Raw genomic sequence first — 18720 nt, forward strand, 5'->3', positions numbered from 1 at the left:
ATCGGAAAAGCCAGAACAGCTTTTGGTAACCTTTGTCACCTGTGGCGTGGGCGTGGCATCAATTTGTCCATCAAAAGTCGAGCTTACAATGCTGCGGTGCGTTCCATATTAGTACACGGATCGGAAACCTGGCCGCTACACGCTGATGATATTTGACCATCGATATTTTCGGAATATTGCCCGAGTCCAGTGGGGCCACCGGATCAGTAATGCTGAAGTATGTCGAATGTTATTCTGAAGAAATAACTCTCCCACGGTAGGTGAGCAGACCACCACATAGGTTGTGCTTGCTTGGTCACATGCTTCGTATCCCAGTCGAATGCCTTCCTCAAAGGTGGAAACGAGCCAGAGGATGTCAAACAGTGACTTGGAGGGAAGCATAAAAGCCACTACCAGCAAACTCAGCCGCACTGGTCACTGTCGTCTTCCTGGATGGGAATCCCGAGACGGACCACATCAATGGTTAGAGACATTGTCAAACATGGACCAGTCGCGCCCTCAACGGCGTTCGTGCATCCAAGCTATTGCCTTCAATGCATAGCTCCTTTTCCACCCCCCCCCCACTTTACACCCGACTGACAGTGCTGGATTTATGCATCAATTTACCAGCTCGCGCGTGCAATGCGCAGCTACCTACCCCGCCCCCAATCATCGGTGAACGAAACTGTGGCAGCTACAACCAGTGTACGACGAGTACGCGGTTCTGCTGACTGACAATGATGTTGATGATGATGTGCGCGTCTTTAGGATTTACACTGATTACCTGAAATAGCATCGTGATTTTACGCTCACGAGGCGCCTTACAGCTGACAATGATGTTGATGATGATGTGCGCGTCTTTAGGATTTACACTGATTACCTGAAATAGCATCGTGATTTTACGCTCGAATACGAGGCGCCCATAGGAAGAAGTTTTACTGTACTCGTGTTTTATTGTGACTAACCTCTCTTAGTTCCGCGGCCAGTTCGCTTAGGCTTATTAGCATCTTTTCATTGTTTGGCTTCACACTTGGAAAAGCTCGAACTTAACCTGGAGCCAGACATGAGGCTTCCAGGGGTCAAGTAAACCGAGTGAAGTCTTCGGTCGTGTAGAGTTATCGCGTTCTAGTCTGTATTCCTTTTTCTCTGATTGTAGTGAGTCGCGGAGGCAACTGGATTTGCACTATTCACGTGCAAACAGCATGGGAACTGTTTCTTGTTGTCGTTTATTCCATGATAGAACACCCGGGACCCCACCTTTCTTGTGGGAGTGCGCTGTACTCCTTCTCGTGACAATGGAGGATGAAGCATCACCAAAATCTCACAAGCTACAGAATACTTGAAGCCATTCCAAATTTTCTCAGTGTCTGATTTGGAGGAAAACGAATGCGGTGACAGATGAGTCAGTATTTTGATACGGCTACTGGGTCACTTGCACTAATGAACCAGTTCACAGGCCGCGTTGGAAGTCTCGTAATACTCAGTCAGCCAGTCAGGTGTTGAGGGAATATTCGGACGCTCCACGCATCTCAGAAACAGCAAATCGATTGAAGTAGTTACTTCCAAGGTCCGTTTGATTGAAAAAATGCAGAAGCACAGACTGTGGTTAAGGCCGACGTTTCAGCAACCGAGGTTAAACTGTATCAAGGATATCTGACCAAAACTCAAAATCCGTTTCTAGTATACCCTAAAGCACCGCCACTAGAAACGCCATTGCAGCGAACAGACCACCATGGGGAAGACATCTGGTTCCGTTCCAGTAAAGTGGGAATATTGGGCTCGATAGAGGCAAACCGCCAATAGAAGGAACTATTTTCAGGAGCCTGTTGTGCTCGTGAACCAGTTTTGAGAAACCGACAAGCGAATATTCCATGGAGTCCACTTGGGGTAATATGTCAAATTACAACATTTGTGAAGGGCGAAACAACTAGACTTACCTCGATCTGGGGGGCTCTTAACGAATGTAGTAGACCGCCACCCGTTACATAACGGGTTGGTAAGCAGCTCTAGCTAAGTTTCGTTGACAGATGCACAGCCTGTCGTTTTACTTCCTAAGTTCTGTGAAGCTTTTCCGTTGCAGTGGTTACGTCATCTCCACGGAGGGCTGGTGCTCCCGGTAACTTGCGAAAACCTGTTACAACTACGGATATCTTGTAGAAGTCACTCCTCGAATATATGCTGACTGGACGAAGCCCACAAACCCGCACTTCCCGTTTGAGCCTGGAATGCAACTGGTTTTCTAGATGATAATTCCCCCAGCACTCGACAAATACACTCATTTGTACGCCAGTTTGGTCTTCACACCTGAATCTCTCGTCAGTGATATACTTCTACCTGCCTGATGAACTCCAAGGGGAGCCGAACCGGTCGTGGGATATCGACGAGTTTTCAGCGACCTTAAGAGTAGCGCGTGACGTGCCAGGATCGCGAATAAGCATTCTGGGATACTAGCGCCGCAGCAAACGTGGTCAGGCATGTCATCTGTAACCTGTTCGTTGGTGTGAAACAAAATGAGTGAAGATCCGTGACCACAAAAGTACAACGCCCTCGTGTGTGCGGCTGAGTTAACGATCGCCTATCAACTTTTGGCCTACGGTAGTGAAGCATCGGTGTTGGACACTGATGTCATGCGATCGATGATGATGATTATCTCAACGGAGGAGGGGTTCTTGTATCTATTAGAATGTTGCTGTTCGGCTACATTTCCGTCTTTAAGACAAAATAGAGTTGAGAGGACATTCTGCTGACTGTCGCAGTATTACCACTAAAGGACTAATCTGCACCAGCAAATCAAAATGTGACGCATACCGTGCTTTTGTCGCTTACGGTTTGATTATTAACCTACAACGATCACTTCTAACAGTCTCAAAGTAAGTTGAACGGAAAAATTTTACAACCCAAACCCATGAGGTAATATCAGTTCATGGTCAATAATCAGACAAGAGAGCTCACGTGTCAGTCTGTGAAAACAGTGGCGTGATTGGAACATGAAACAACACTTATCATGAACCTAATACATAAGGATGCTAACAATGCAGTTGGATTGTTCTAATTGTAAGAGTAGTCTCTTGGTTTTCCCAAAGCGCTTGTTTTTTTCAGTCTCGAGGTAAAAACTTTGGCGGGATTCTCTGAAAATCAAAAATACTGTAAATATTTCTTACTGAAATTAGCAACTGCTTTTCGGTGGAGCATGACATCCTGTACAAACCCATGTAACCCCTTTGCAAGTCTGCATCCCTGTGCAGATACTTTTAAGAGTAATAGATAAATTTATTAGTAAGGTCGACGTTTGGAACTTTGTACAACAAGTAAATCACTGGCCATCAGAACCAAATTATAAATGACGGAAGCGGGACGGGTTTGTAAGTGGAAAGCAGCACGGGGGGATGAACTGAGTTCAATAAGTGAATGAGTCAATCGTGTGGTAGGAGACGGGATCGATCATCTTGCGAAGAGAGCTCGTCATTCGTGCTCGGGTCTTGAGAGGTCTCCTCTCGCGTTATTGTCAGATGTGCAGTAGCGGTCCTCTTAGGCCTGCGTCTTTTGCGGCGAGGTTTAACAACCGACGGGACAGGGAGTGTATCAAACGGATGGGCGGTTGGGTCCCGACCATGAAGTGATTTAACATGTTGTTGGACGGAGCAGACCAAGTTCCGCAGCTCCGCATTCATCACTTTGTCGACCACCACTTGGGGCAAAAGTAGCTGGTGGAGAAAACACGAAACAGATGAATCGGAAAAAAAGTAATGACTGAGAACAGTAACGGAGCAACAGTGCGTATTCAATTTGACCTTGATAGTACTGTGATTGATGCGTGTTTGGTGAAGAAAGTCGACTTGCTAAAGCTCGAGGAGAGGATAAACCGGTGTTGCCTGACTTTGAAATACTGGGAAGTAGCCGATTTGGTTTTCTGACGAAAATACATGAGTTTTCACACTCCCCCCCCCCACATCTTATCCTATTCCATTTTTTCGATGTGGCTTAATCAAATATGATTTTTCTTTCTACGGCGCGCATTCATGTATGTTCATTCTATTGGCTCCCACGATTCTCACTAACCACACAACGCATTGTACATCTGCAATGAATGGACATGCGATCGAAAGATTACCGAAATCGAAAGACAAAAAGCACCACCACAAGGTTCCCCGTTTGAATAATAAAATCGAACGCAAACTTGGATAACATTCATCCCAGTGGAGTGTTTGCTAGTACATGCGAACCAGTGCGTCTGAGATAAGACTGGTAAATCAACAAAAGGCTTCTGGCATTAAACTACAAAAAAACAACGGGAGATGATTCGTGAAGCACTAATGACATCCCTGAGAAGTACTCAAACATACTGCACATTTAATGACACTTGTATCTGTATGACACAGTAACCAATTCTCCGATATGGTACTGGCAAAATCACATGAAGAACAGACAAACGTTTCGGTCCCCCAACTAGCGGCACACGCTTACCTTCAAATCGAAAGTTATGATCCAAACAAGTTTGCATCGACTCGGTTCTTGTGGAATGTTTTCCAATATGAGGGCGCTTATTGGTTGTACAGCCCTGTGGGTAGAAAGACACATTATGTATGGTGACCCAAGAACTCATGTTGACGAAACTAGTTCTAATGGGAAACACTACTATCATCCCTGAGTGTTGATGCTGAAGCTTCACTGTTTTACAGCCCCAGAATTTATCGTGAAAAACCATTAGGTAAAAGAGTGGACATGGGAGCGGTCTCGCGCTTGCCTTTGACAAGCAGTCTGAGGTGCCTACACTTCTATCACTGGCATGGATTCTTCAGTGTACCCCGAACTAAAACGGAGGCCCGGCCGGAAACAGAACTCAACTTGTTTTGGAATACGTGAAATTATCCACTTGATGAGGCTCACAAACTCCGTCCGTAGGTTGGCTAAACAACTTTCCGATCTATAGGAAAAGCCTGATAGTCGATGTTTGAAAGCGAACAAACTCGATGTCCAGAGTGAAACACAAGGAAGACCGCATGAAGATAAAAAGACTAAACCACAATAAGAAGCTACCGGAAGCCACGGTACAGCCACTTCCCAGGTTGGGCTGCTCCCATGGTGACAGCGAGGTTGGTATGATTTCAAACTCAGTCCCATTACTTGGGATAGGCTACTTCTCAAGAAGTGAAGACGGCCTGGTCATACAAACTTGAGGGTAGTTTGCGCATGTGTCGTATGACTATGCACAATTTGACTGATCACATACAAGTGGGACAGTTATTCACACCAATAAATGTCTAAGTAGACGTAAGGGGGCTTTTCAGAGAAAGGCTTCCAGAGTGCAACTGTTACTAATGGCCTCATAGTAAATAGCGTACGAAGCTTCTACGCGTAAAGAAACGCAGTAAATTCTTTACGGTTCAGGTTCCGAGGACTGAACCACAATAAAGGTACGGTTTGGCTCAAGCAGAATAGGCTGAATGAGGGGACTGGAGTATTCAGCAGAAATGCCAAGCAGAAAGAGGTCTGTCGCGGCAGCTTGAGCTAAAAGCAGTCCGTATTATAAACCTGTTTATTTTCTCTGCGTAAAATTACTGTAACAAGAGTCAACTACACTCAATAAAACAACTATCATCGTCACTAGACTGCGCTTTGTTTGCCTTTCCTGAGCGTTGATATTTCGAGTTAGTGAATCCAGTCCAAAATGCTTATTGTTGCACACAAACCGGCGTTCTCTCAAGCGATAGCGGGAGGAAATCTACAGCAGTACGCTTTAAAACTTGTTGACCATAAGAAAGCTAATTTAACCAGTTCCGGCATAGCGCGTTCCTCGGTGAGGTATTGCATACAGTTCTATTGTGAAGTTTCTACGAGATGCGGCGTCGGAACGCCCAACAATGGGCGGTAAAAATTCAGATGCATCAAAAGATTTGTGAAAACCAAAAGGCCCATGACGCCTCCATCGTAATCATCCTCAGCTGCAAAAACCGCGTGCTTGGTGTACACTGATTACAGCCGTCACAGTTTCGTTGGTGTCAGTTTAGTTCGGTACAGGTTTCCGGCTATGAATCGTGGACCAACTGCAATATTTGCCTCCATCAAAAATGGGACGGATACGGGGAACAGTCAAGCACTGTTGGTGGTGGCCTAACCCGTTTGTTGGTTTTGAACTGTTCTAGTTATCTGAAAAAGTTAGAAAGCGACAGATTGAAAAAGACGCTATGATGTGGGCACGTCATTGGTTGGGCCATACCTGTCATTAACAACTGGAAGAATTATTTTAGTCAGTCAGTCGACCACTTTAGAACGCACTCTACCAGTTACCTTGAGAATGAGCCTCCACTAGTGGTGACAGTGTGAGCATTTCGAATACCAACAATCGCTATGGACCTTGACACAGTGACGTATCGTCTAAATCTACAGTTCTTATTTTCAAATCCTATGAAAACCATTCGCTCAGAACCCGAACACTCAGCTTCTTATGGACGAACCAAATTAGTCATGTGGCTTACTACCACCAATGCACTACAACATTTGTTGGCGAAAACAAAAAGTAACGTGTATCCCCCATCACCACAGTTGGAGAAGAACTTTCTCCGTGTTGTAATCGGAATTCAGCAATATCTCGAAATCCTGACGCGTTTGCTGACACAATTCGCGGGACACGCTGGCGGAACACACAGAATGCAAACAGAGAATAACAATTACAACATTTACCTGACACAGTTCTTCATCGGTGGGCATTTGGGATGTTCCACGGAAGTGATACCTAAATAATAACATTCGTCATGTTCGCCCCAATGCCTGAGTAGGACGAAATCCCTAGAAAGGTGAACAAAAAGCCAAGAGATTGCCGTAAGTCCTTATTGTCCCATCCATGGTATTTGGGAAAAAATGACAAACACTATACTGACGGTGGACAATCAGCAGCAGGCGGATAGTTGCCTTGAAAAACGGAACAAAAATCACAATAGACGAATTCGAATTGAAATCTATCACGCGAATCTTGTTACACAACCGATAAAACATTTTCCCCCACCAATTTTGGAGTCAATCTAGAATCGCCGGACAGTCGAAGAGAGTGTCATAAGGAATGTGTGGAGACCGCACGGATCTAGTTGATAGCGGTGTAGGCTAAAATTCCACAGACTATCGTGCTCCATCACAAAAAAAACACGTGGGTTAACCCAACCCGCTACAAAAAAGCTACGCAAGAACAAAAATTCACAGGATGGAAAAAGCAACATGGACGTTACTAACAAGTATATTTACACAATATATAGGCGGTAAGGAGGAGGGTATTAACATCGACACTTAATGGTGGGAAGACCCGAACAAGGGTGTGTGACGTGCACCTCGGTCAGTAGTGCTCACTGCTCTGGACAGTGTGTTTCTATATAACCATATCGGAGTACGTTGTACTACACGATAGCAAAACTTACCTTGGAGATATTGTACCTCCATAAACGGAATGCAAGACATTGTGTACAATGTCGATGTTTTCGGAGGGAAACGATTGTAAGCACTGGAACAAAGATACAAGAAAGGAGTTTTAGAATGAACTTCCCTGGATGCATCTGCAAGTCGAAATGGTGGGACAAGGGGCAAGGTTAGTTCACGACAGCTGCGATAGAAATTGTAGTACTCCTGCAAACTCGAGAACAAAACAAAAGTGTTAATAGTGGACCAGTCATTGGGAAGGCATATTCACACGCACCTCTCTAATGTAGTCTTCCAGGATCTTCTGGAAACCCAGATTCTCTCGAAAGTGCATACAGTAGACGGAATTCCGCAGCCCCCACCGATCACACAACAGCCATTGAGCCTACGACATTTGGCTTTGATCAAATCGGGCGTGATGAATAAGCATAGGAAATTCCCAATCCTAGAAACATATCCAAAGTGCCCGTCGATGATCGGATAGAAGGCAATCGAGCAACAATTGCCGTGGACTCAACCCGTACATTTGTATCGTAAAAATAGGCTGAGGTAAGTACAAAACGTGTACTTTTCTGTTCGTCTTTTGGTTCTAGAGGTAACACTAGTAAGTGTTGTCCGGTTTTTGTCAACAATGCCAAAATAGTCGCCGAGGACTAGTTCACGTGAAGTGAATTCCCGCAATATTGCTGAAGAAAACAGTTCCACTAGTTAATGTACTCGATTGTTAATGTAACAAGGTTTTTTGCGGAAAAACAGTGTGCAGTTCAGCTAACCTTCCTCTGTTTCTGCGTCAATTTCCGTCAGCGAAATCAGTAGCATAACATCAGTGCTCAACACCAATGCTTCATGGGCAATTAAAAAGGTCTGACAAAAACAAAGCTCACCTCGATGTAGTCAATTGTAGGATTCCAGGAGGATGTTCCTTGCAGATTGTAGACGAGCTCATTGTGCACAACTCGGGGAGATGCGTCCAACGTCGCCTGTAAAACGGGGTATCGTGTAAAGAGAACAAGTGTAGCTACTGCTTGCAATGAAGGGGCCACGGCAATCGTTCAGGTAACCATTTCAATTGGAAGAAGCCTTGCAGAGTGACTAACGGAGCTCGGTAGAGAAGCACACGGCCGGATTCACTAAACTGGCGCTGGGGATACGTTCAGAAGGAAGCTATCATGGTGAGGATCTCTGGATGGGTTAAGATGGGCTTGTGAGAAAAACGACTTCATCAACATGCCATTCAACAACTCACGCTCTAGTCCAAGCAGCGGCTCAGACCAACTGTATATTCTGTGGTACAGCTCAGTACTGAGAAGGCAGTGTAAGCTATACTGTTCAAAACAAACAGGGGAATGCATCCGACTGAGACTAGTGATCTTATTTAAGTCTACAATGGACATTCAGAATTTCAAGGAATCAGCTGTATGTGAAGTTACGATCAGAGGCCTACTAAAATGGTCTAAGGCAAATAGCATATCACAGGAACAAGTTGATAGCGCGCGAGTATTTTTGTTGGCCTGACATTAGCCGTTCAAACTTGCAACGTTGTACACGAGAGGCAGATGCAAACATACTAGAAATACGAAGTCAAACAAATCCAGTTCAGTTTGATAGCCGTAAACCGTGCACACGGTTGTTCGGATCGCCAAGGCCTATGGCAACGGGTCAAGTTTACAATGCTCCGGTGCACTCCATATTACTATGTGGATCAGAAACCTGGCAACTGCGCGCTGAGGACGTCAAAAGACTTTAAGTGTTTGACCATCGATGTCTTCGGAGCATTGCCCGAATCTGGTGGGAACACCGAATCAGCAATTCTGAAGTTTGTCGAATGGTATTCGGGAGAAATAACTCACCCTCGATAAATGAACTGATCACACTGCATCGGTTGCGCTGGCTTGCCAACGTGCTGCGTATGCCAGTCGACCGACTTCCTCGAAGGGCTCTTTTCGCACAAGCACGCGAAGGGTGGAAGAGAGCCAGAGGCGGTCAGCGAAGTATGAAAGCCAACTGCGCTGGTCATTGTCGTCTTCCTGGATGGGGAACCCGAGACGGGATTTATGCACCAATTTATCAGCTCCCACCTGCAATGCGCAGCTACCTGCCCCCCCCCTTAAATCATCGGTGAACAAAACTGCGGCAGCTACAACCACTGTACGACGAGTACGCGGTTGTTACAGCTGACAATGATGATGATGATGGCAACGGGATGTGAGATAGACGGATACGGTAGGGATGCATCTATGGAAACGGCTAGGGATAGCAGAACATATAAAACAGGGTCACTGATTGCGTAACATCGACATATTGACGAGTACCATCGTCGATAACCCACCTCGCAGAAGACGCGCCATCCACAGGCCTCTAGTCCACTTGGAAACGGTGAGTGTAGAGCCGGTCCAGACAACCCGGTAATGAACCTTGTGTGCTGATACAAGTCCACACATGTGATATCAAGTAACTCAAAATACTTCAGGTGAACTGTGACCAGAATGACAAATGAGATAACCACCAAATAGGAAGGCAGCACACATTCAAATGGAATACACACTGATTGAGGATAACGGAGAACGGCTATCCAGAACAAGGTGAAACCCGCCTCCAAATGAATCTAAAGCGCAGCAATAAAACCTGCAGATTACTAATTTTCAACAAACATCAAACGGAATGTTGGCCGAAGCTAAGTGTCCGGTTAGATTCAATGCGACTGGAGACACGAAGCAAGCACTAACATAGTCCTACCTCCATACGGAACACCTTTGTTCTGTAGCCAGGTAGATGGGCGCTACGAACAGAGACCTCATCAGGAGTTGCCGGATCTTGTCCCCATGCTTCGAGCCCATGCAAGTACCAAACTTCAGAATGCAGCAATCCGGCTCGACTGAGCATGGCGGCGATCTGAAAAATATGAAGAAAGGAAAAGGTTTTTTGGTCAGGGTGTACAACTGCAAAAAAACAGATGAAATACCACGATACCCGGCTGTTCACTCCGTCAATACACTCGAAAAAACGTATACTTAGCTGGGATACAGTTAAAACAGCAGACAAAACCAGAGCAACTTATAGAACCCGGTAATGAACCTTGTGTGCTGATACAAGTCCACACATGTGATATCAAGTAACTCAAAATACTTCAGGTGAACTGTGACCAGAATGACAAATGAGATAACCACCAAATAGGAAGGCAGCACACATTCAAATGGAATACACACTGATTGAGGATAACGGAGAACGGCTATCCAGAACAAGGTGAAACCCGCCTCCAAATGAATCTAAAGCGCAGCAATAAAACCTGCAGATTACTAATTTTCAACAAACATCAAACGGAATGTTGGCCGAAGCTAAGTGTCCGGTTAGATTCAATGCGACTGGAGACACGAAGCAAGCACTAACATAGTCCTACCTCCATACGGAACACCTTTGTTCTGTAGCCAGGTAGATGGGCGCTACGAACAGAGACCTCATCAGGAGTTGCCGGATCTTGTCCCCATGCTTCGAGCCCATGCAAGTACCAAACTTCAGAATGCAGCAATCCGGCTCGACTGAGCATGGCGGCGATCTGAAAAATATGAAGAAAGGAAAAGGTTTTTTGGTCAGGGTGTACAACTGCAAAAAAACAGATGAAATACCACGATACCCGGCTGTTCACTCCGTCAATACACTCGAAAAAACGTATACTTAGCTGGGATACAGTTAAAACAGCAGACAAAACCAGAACAACTTATAGACCAAACAAACGCTAGTTGCAAGTCAGTTGATCAGTCAGTTTCCGGCCCAGTTCACATCGAAGAACTATTCGAAAGCAACAAGCAGGTCACGGTGAGCACAAGCTCTAAGGATTAAAAAGCCCTAGAAAGCATCAGTATGCAGAAAAGGATAAACGCTGCACAGAGAAGGATGAGATCACGTATAACTAATTATGGGTGAACGATTTCAAACAATCACTGCGACAGTTTACGACAGTTATTTTACCAAAAACAATCCAGACTGATAGCAATAATACGCTCAGTCTCTGTGAGGTTGTTCCATTGGTTAATTTTTAGTGGTAGACCAAGAGTGGTCCTGAATAATCATTGTTAGTAACACAAAAGACAAGATATCGCTCCTATATTAGATGATAGAAAGTGTGGTTAGAAGAAGTAACATTGGCGCTGTTAAGGCATTGTATTACAATTGTTACAATTGTATCGTATTGTATGGTATTGTATTGTATTGTATTACAATTGTCTGATAATTACAAGCGTCCCATTCTGAGTAGCAGTTATTATGGGGGGAAAGTAAACTAAAAGCAGAAAACACTTTCAGCATACTCCGTGAAACCAAACTGCTATTCGCAGGCATAGACAGAACAAAACCAAACAACAACCGCTTTGAAACTCACATCAACAGCGGCTTCGCGATCGACGACCATCTTAGGAGCCACGCGGCCAGCGATTGGTGAAAATAACGGGCCTATGGGGAAAGCGAGATAGAAAAGCAACAACGGCCTTGAGAAGGGGGGGTAAAAGTACATAGGCATATCGAATCAATGAAATTATAATGGATGTGCATAAAACGAGGCATGATAGCTAGGCTCTGCAGCGGTTATTGAAACCGAGTCGTTTTCACAGATGATCTAATGTGGTGGTCACAGAGTGGCACGGAACTTACCAACTGAGAACGTTTGAACAGTTGATTGAATGGTACGGAAGATCACGTTCGTATCAGAATGTCTCCAACTGTGTAAGGTCGCTCGCGTTCTAGTGACTCAGTGAAATTACTGACGCATGTTGCTGTAACCTATTAGCAACTTATCGCAGCTAGCGAAATCGGTCGAGTGCGTTGGAACAAGCTAACCGGCGCTTTAGGATGCTGTCATGAGACATATAAGTGCAATAAAGAAGACGAAAAAACTGACTGGACGGCATAAAAAAGGAGTTTGTGTTAATTCAGCGGAGACGTAAACATCGCGAGTGCAGTAGTTCGGCTTTTGCTGTAGAAAGGCGATGTTGGGTTACAGTCTTTGGCATGAACCCATTAATCTAGAAATAATTTCAATGCGAAGTTTCCTTTTACTGGATCCTGAGGACAAGCAAGCTATACACAGTAGCTTCTTTGTTATAGTTATGATTTATCTCAAAAGCATATTCAACCGTTCATGACCCTTTCGGTATACAAAGCTAGCATGCAGCCTGAAGAAAGCATGAAGCTAAGATACCGTTAGGACGAGAGAGATCGTTCAGCTGTAGCACTCTTTCGGTGCCTAGCTGCCATGCCACCCGAAGGAAGCACGAGGTCTGGGATACTGCCAGGTTGCCCAAGCCTAGAGAGGGGAAGTCGAGAGGCAAAGGTCGGGTTCGAACCACGGACCTTCCGGTCAGTAAATTCGCGCTCTAATTGGTCCATCTCATTCCCACCGTTAGGATGTCCGAGCCTGTACATGAGCGATCGTAAAAGACAATGTGGCGTTGGAACCGAGAACTTCCAGGTCGTAAGCTTGCTTCCTAAAGCTCTTCTGAAGAAGCGTCGAAGCCCATAGGGATGAAGCATGTTCTTGTTGTTTTCAACTGATTTTTCTGCACTACTTGCAGGGAGTTATTTTGGAAATAAAGGTTGACATCAAGTGCAGCAGTCACATAGCCTTTGGCTTAGACTGCACTCCAAACATCCACCGTTCCACCCTATGCGGTGAATGGCAAAGCTACTTCCAGTAGCCTAGCTATGACGGTCAATCTTTGAAGAAAAATATGTGCCAGGTAGTCCAGTGAAAATCTGTGCCCGGATAAGTGGATCAGAAACAAATTTGCATCTACGTCAAAAAATGTGCGTATCCGCCTGTCTGTTAGGACAACCTTTTGTCGAGTCTTATTCGCAGGTACAATTGCGATAATTGGCGGCTCGCGGAAGCCCCTACGTTTGGAACAATACCAATGATCTTCAACATAATATGCAGCACATAACCTGTCCCGAGGTTCCAATGCAAAGACAATAAACAAATTCTCCTTAGCTTTTTTTTTGGGGGGGGGACTAGGAAGTATGGGAAAATTGCACAAAAATCACACACAATCCACTAGAGGTTTCGCCCTATTTGAAATCCAGTAGACACCCAAATCCAAAACGCAAGAACTTATTAATTCCATTCGTAACGGAACCTCGAGGATGCTTGCGTGCTACACAGTATAGTGAAGAATAAGAACCATAAGAATAGTAATATTACACCAAATGCGAGGGACCATATCGAGCCTCCAATTATACACAGTAGATACCCCACCACAATTAGGACCGAAAGAGTCGTTCCGTGGGATAAACCATGAAACGGATAACTTTTGAGAGGCCAACCTCCCAGCTCCCAACGGAGAACGGGACGTGAAATTCGTACACGGGGATAACATTTTTTTCTCGCAAAGTTGGTCAACTAGCTTACGGCTTCCGGTGCACTCCTCACTGCGGGTCGATGGTTTTGATATACAAAGTGGACACGATACAGCAAAATCCGGACGAAAAAAATGACACCTGGCCAAAAGCGGAAGGACTAGGTAGCTGATATATCTAACAATACTACCTCGGGTAGATGGAAATTCCAAGACAGTGGAAAACGCCTAAAAAGATACAAGGTTTCGTAAAGCTGAACACCAATTAACAAACTAAGACGCTTTTACCGCGAGACCCACATAGATCTTGTCCATTATCACATTCTCCAATTGGAGCATTAACCTCTGAAGCCACATAGACATCATTGGGCGTACCTGTGTTGATCACGTTGCATATTGGCACCATTGTGACCGGTGATCCGTATATGAGCCTCGCGCAACACGGGAGGAATTAACACTTGCGGTAAGTCACTGGAGAATGATAGAGTTCGACATATTATGCAGAAAGAGGACACTCCTATCGTGCATTCAACCCAGCCATGTTTTCATTCCGCACTGTTACAAAATATGTTTGTCTCCAGTCCATGCATTTCTGAAGAACCCCATTCAATCTGTGTGACAGTTACTAGTCTCGAAAAGTGTTTGGTGAAAAAATATATACACTCAAGTCCTGCTGTGAGACCCACTCCGTGAGCCAAGCAAAAAATGTGACCGTTTAGAACACGTGATACAATTACTTGTATCCTTTTAGCAGTAGCATAGATAGTATGAGCGTAATGCAAAATCCACCATGAAACGTAACTACAGAAATTCTAAACCATGTGGCTGACCTGGTTCACTTTAACACGAAAGCACAACTTTGTGCTAGTGGAAGTGGCTGTTAGGCTGACCTAGACTGCGGAAAAGACTACGCCAACGATGTAGTGGAGAGCGATTTGGCTGGTGAACCTGGGGATCATCGGTTGTTAGAGTACCTAAACCACAGAGAAACACTATGAATTCTCGGTATGTCTGATGAATCTTGTGTAGAAATGAAGAGATAAAATAACCAACTCATCGCTACGAACCACTACGCTCCTTGCCAACGCACTGATGATTGGCGATGAAACGTTTGCAATCAAACTGTCCAGCTCAGCGAACAAACCAACGACCAACCGAAACACTTAATAAGTGACGAGCGCCGATAAACTACTTCATCTGACCTTTACGGGGTAGATGAAATGGTATATGGGTATGATATATATGATATATATGGTATATATGGCATGGTATATACGATATATATGTACATATATGATATATATGGCATATAGAGTCAGGAAATACGAATTACAGGTGAAAGCACTGCTACGTCCTCCACAGTATCTTCACAGTACCCCCTGGTTGATGAACAATTTTTGGGGCATATCCAGGGATGGGGTACATATGCGACAGGTGAAATACGGATGTTTTGCGAGACAGCAGCGTAGTGTTGACAGTGATGCTTCACAACCTCTGAACCACAAGTTTATTTAATTTTATCTAAAACCATCAAGTGAAAATGAGAGAATATTAGGCGGAGCAGTGGACCAGATACTGGCCTATCGCAAGTGTTCTGAGTTGCGTACACTTTCAAGCGCACAATCAGACAGTGTACAAAGAAACCGACAGCATAAGTATCACAGCCACCACCTTGCAAGGTCTTCGGTAAAGCGCAGGAGTGGTCTGTGGGCATCCATCCTGGGGGTCCTCAACAACACCTAAACTCTTTGTCATCTCTCTCACACTCAAGTCATGCGTTGTCCACCTCGCGGTTCGCGCCATGCCGGATAGTGAAGGATGTTTTCCGTGATTGAAGTAGCTACTGTCTACTTTAAAACTTGATCGATCTGATAATCTTTCAAACGATGACCTCTCGATCGGTCCAAACTTTCTCCCACTAACAACCGATCTCTCTTTTTCACATCATTCGATTCCCGAAGCGTCGAAATGATATAACTGGTGAAAAATAAGCAAAAAACGCCGTTTTAGAAAAGCGCGAGACCGATCGCAACCTGTGAGGTCGTGTCAGAATCATCATGCCAAATGGCGAACGAGCCTTGTTAGGGTAGCCTTTCATCGGCTTGTCTTGTCCACCACGACGTGTGCAACGACTTTCACAACCTCCCCCTTCAAAATGTGATTGCAAGTTTCATGGTACTCAACCTCAGTGGAAGTGGTAATGCGATTGTCGCACTACATATGGTTAGTTGCCTCCTGAATTCTTATTGGACAATTTGGCCAGGCTGTTGTTCCCATCTACTACATGAGATGAGTGCAATTTTGCCATCAAGTCCATAGGTGACCGAACTCCCAATATCAGATATTGGGCACAACCATATGTATACACTCTCGCAGGCACCAGTGCCACTTTCTGTGACCTGTCGACGGAGGAATGACAGCAGGCCCCTGGATGATAGTGAACGTATATTATACGCTGAGGTCGTTGTATCACTGAACACCATCTGAGGCTCAGAGGTCGCAAATTCCTGACTTGGTGGCATACCAAATTTGATGCGTTCTACCGTTTAATCTAATCACATCTACTATCGTTGGCCAGGACGATGACGATGGAAATAGTGTGTGGGTTTATAGTAGGAGCCGATGATTGCAAAACGGCCTTGCTCAGTTATGAACCTTAAAACGTTCCATTGTTGACAACTCGGTTGCGATTTCCGGTCAAACGGATGAATAGTTGTTTGTTACAATGGTAACCTAATCTAACCGATATAGTTTGCATGTAGCTCAGTTAGGTGCGCATGGATAAAGCACCGGGATGTGTGCTTCACTAACACCGACGCAGCCGAAACATACATCAGTTTGGAAAGGGTCAGCGGAGGTGACTCACAAGAAGAGCCAAACTCGTAATGGGCTGTCGACGAGTTTCCACCAGCTTCATGCGTCAACAAAAAGATTATCAGTTTGACAACGTTATGGAAGTTTTAGTTGATGTAGAAAATCCATCTTCATGGATGAACTGGAGACAAGCCCAAAGGCAACGAGAAAAACGGCAAAAAAGACCAGCGTAATTCGATCGACAGGCACGAATGCTGCCGATGATTGAGACGGAAAGGAGGGGATGCTGACGGTAAAAAGCCAAAAACTAAGTGACATTTGGGTGCAAACATGAATACTTACCTACAGGAGTAAAGTAGCCGGCCACACTGGTACTGTAAGTGGAAAACACACGTCGCGATCCCCGAAAGCCACTAAGAAGACTTTGCCTCTCATCCGGTTCTTCTAGTGCCAAACAGGAGGCCACTGTTGAGAATAGGGATATACAAAGCAATGGAGGATTAATGAAAGGATTGGAAATGCCGACTGGGTGGAATTTACCTGTACCGAAGCCATAAGCTCAGATGTCAAACTGTTTCACAAAGTGGCGACGGGAAACAGTATGGTTTCAATTAGAACATAAGGTTGACGGAAATCCGGGGACTGCACCTACCTGATGAGCCCCCAAAAGGGCGAAACCGGTCTTGGGCTGTCGAGGGATTTTCAGCAACCTTATGAGTAGTACATTGCAAAGAAAACAGTACCAGTTCTGTAGTGGATAATGAAAAGCTTCGGAAGACGAGACTGTCCAGTTCAATTGTATCAACAGTACGAATGAAAACGTAGAAAAGCACGGCTACCACAAAATGATAATCCTGCAAGTTAACTCACCGTGTGCAGCCGCTTTTTCTTGTGGAATCACACGGTAAATGAGAAAGCTCGTTTCAATCCATGTCAGAATCAAAGCTGCAATGATCAGCACGTAAGCCAGACCTATTGAGTTCTTTTTTGGCTGTTGGAACTGGCGTTATGGAGGGAAAGTTAGGGTGATTCGAACAGTGAGAAAGAAGACCACATAAAACCGTTCACACAACAAACGAATAAATGACAAAGTAACGTCAACCAAAAGACATACGCAAACAGAAAAAGTTTTACTCGAAGTTTGTTTCAGACACCTGGCTGGATTCAACCGAGGCGTCTGAATAGAGTATGATGCATTCAGTTACCTTAATTCACCAAACCAAAATCCGGATAACTCTTTATCAATAGGTTTGCCAGAACAATAATACGGCAGATTTACCAGCTACATTATTCCCATCTAAAAGAATGACATCAAAGAGGATTAACATGGTGCAGCTTCCTTGATACTTTTGGTGGAGGGCAGATGCCCATAATGTGAACATATCAAGAATTCCGAGACCAGGAGAAGACACATGGCAGATACATGGTCCGCCGTACATATCAGAAGCTAACATTGCGTGAAATAGGCCTGAGGGCTCGGAGCAAACGTCACTATAGACCCAAACATCAAATAACCGATTGATTATTGCTGACTGCCGCCAACTGTATGATATATACATGGTGACGTTGGTGTTGACTATATCCAACAGGCATCTACTGTGCGACCACTGTGAGAACCTAGTGAGAACCAACTGAACACACTCCATTGTCACGGCAACGTCGCATGGTAACCGAACTAGCAGAGACACGCGTTTCAATTGTGTAGAAACTTACATCAAAAACGAAACATTTGGCCACAAAGATAGCGGAATTAACACCGGTAACGCCCTGTAGAAACGAAGGAAAGATAAGCCGTTTAAGTATAGTTTGATATGAATGGTAAACAGCAAAAAGTGGCTCATCTGAACGAACATACTTTGAGGGCACAAGCGAATCCTGCGGCTCGTCACAGAGAGTTTGTGAATCCGTAGACAGTCTATAAACATTAAGTAGCCTCGTGGTTGGATTTTACGTTATTCATTCAATATCATCCCAGGGACTAGTGAAAGGAAGAAGGCCTTCGCTGCGGAGTTATTTATTCGGAAATGCCAACTAACCGGTTACAGACCATTGAACAGGGAAGCAAAACTCTAATTTGCATCTCATTTACAAAAACTGGACACCCATCTTCTTCCGAACGCGTCTTCTTGAACTTTCCTGGAGATTCATTGACTCCAATCATTCCTCGCTCAAATCCAAG

At 44.8% G+C, this 18720-nt stretch overlaps 2 protein-coding genes across 2 annotated transcripts in view; one reads left to right on the plus strand and one right to left on the minus strand.

Moving 5' to 3' along the window:
• Window positions 1-209: 209 nt before the first annotated feature.
• On the plus strand, window positions 210-9242 carry T265_08453 (hypothetical protein; the record flags this gene model as incomplete). Its single annotated transcript, XM_009174260.1, has 4 exons — window positions 210-256; window positions 316-510; window positions 542-693; window positions 9028-9242. 4 exons carry the CDS (start codon window positions 210-212, stop codon window positions 9240-9242), a joined length of 609 nt encoding a protein of 202 aa, XP_009172524.1.
• T265_08452 (hypothetical protein) overlaps window positions 3393-18720 on the minus strand; it is a gene marked incomplete at both ends in the record, with an annotated part of 34308 nt that continues 18980 nt past the window's right edge. Inside the window, 10 exons of the mRNA XM_009174259.1 lie at window positions 3393-3650; window positions 4444-4537; window positions 6661-6765; window positions 7386-7468; window positions 8268-8363; window positions 10781-10936; window positions 11759-11829; window positions 16884-17006; window positions 17412-17541; window positions 18255-18308. Of these exons, the coding sequence (XP_009172523.1) occupies window positions 3393-3650; window positions 4444-4537; window positions 6661-6765; window positions 7386-7468; window positions 8268-8363; window positions 10781-10936; window positions 11759-11829; window positions 16884-17006; window positions 17412-17541; window positions 18255-18308 (1170 nt within the window). The remainder of the gene's footprint in view (window positions 3651-4443; window positions 4538-6660; window positions 6766-7385; window positions 7469-8267; window positions 8364-10780; window positions 10937-11758; window positions 11830-16883; window positions 17007-17411; window positions 17542-18254; window positions 18309-18720) is intronic.

Source organism: Opisthorchis viverrini (assembly GCF_000715545.1).
Source record: "Opisthorchis viverrini unplaced genomic scaffold opera_v5_217, whole genome shotgun sequence".
In the NCBI taxonomy this organism is placed as follows: domain Eukaryota; kingdom Metazoa; phylum Platyhelminthes; class Trematoda; order Opisthorchiida; family Opisthorchiidae; genus Opisthorchis; species Opisthorchis viverrini.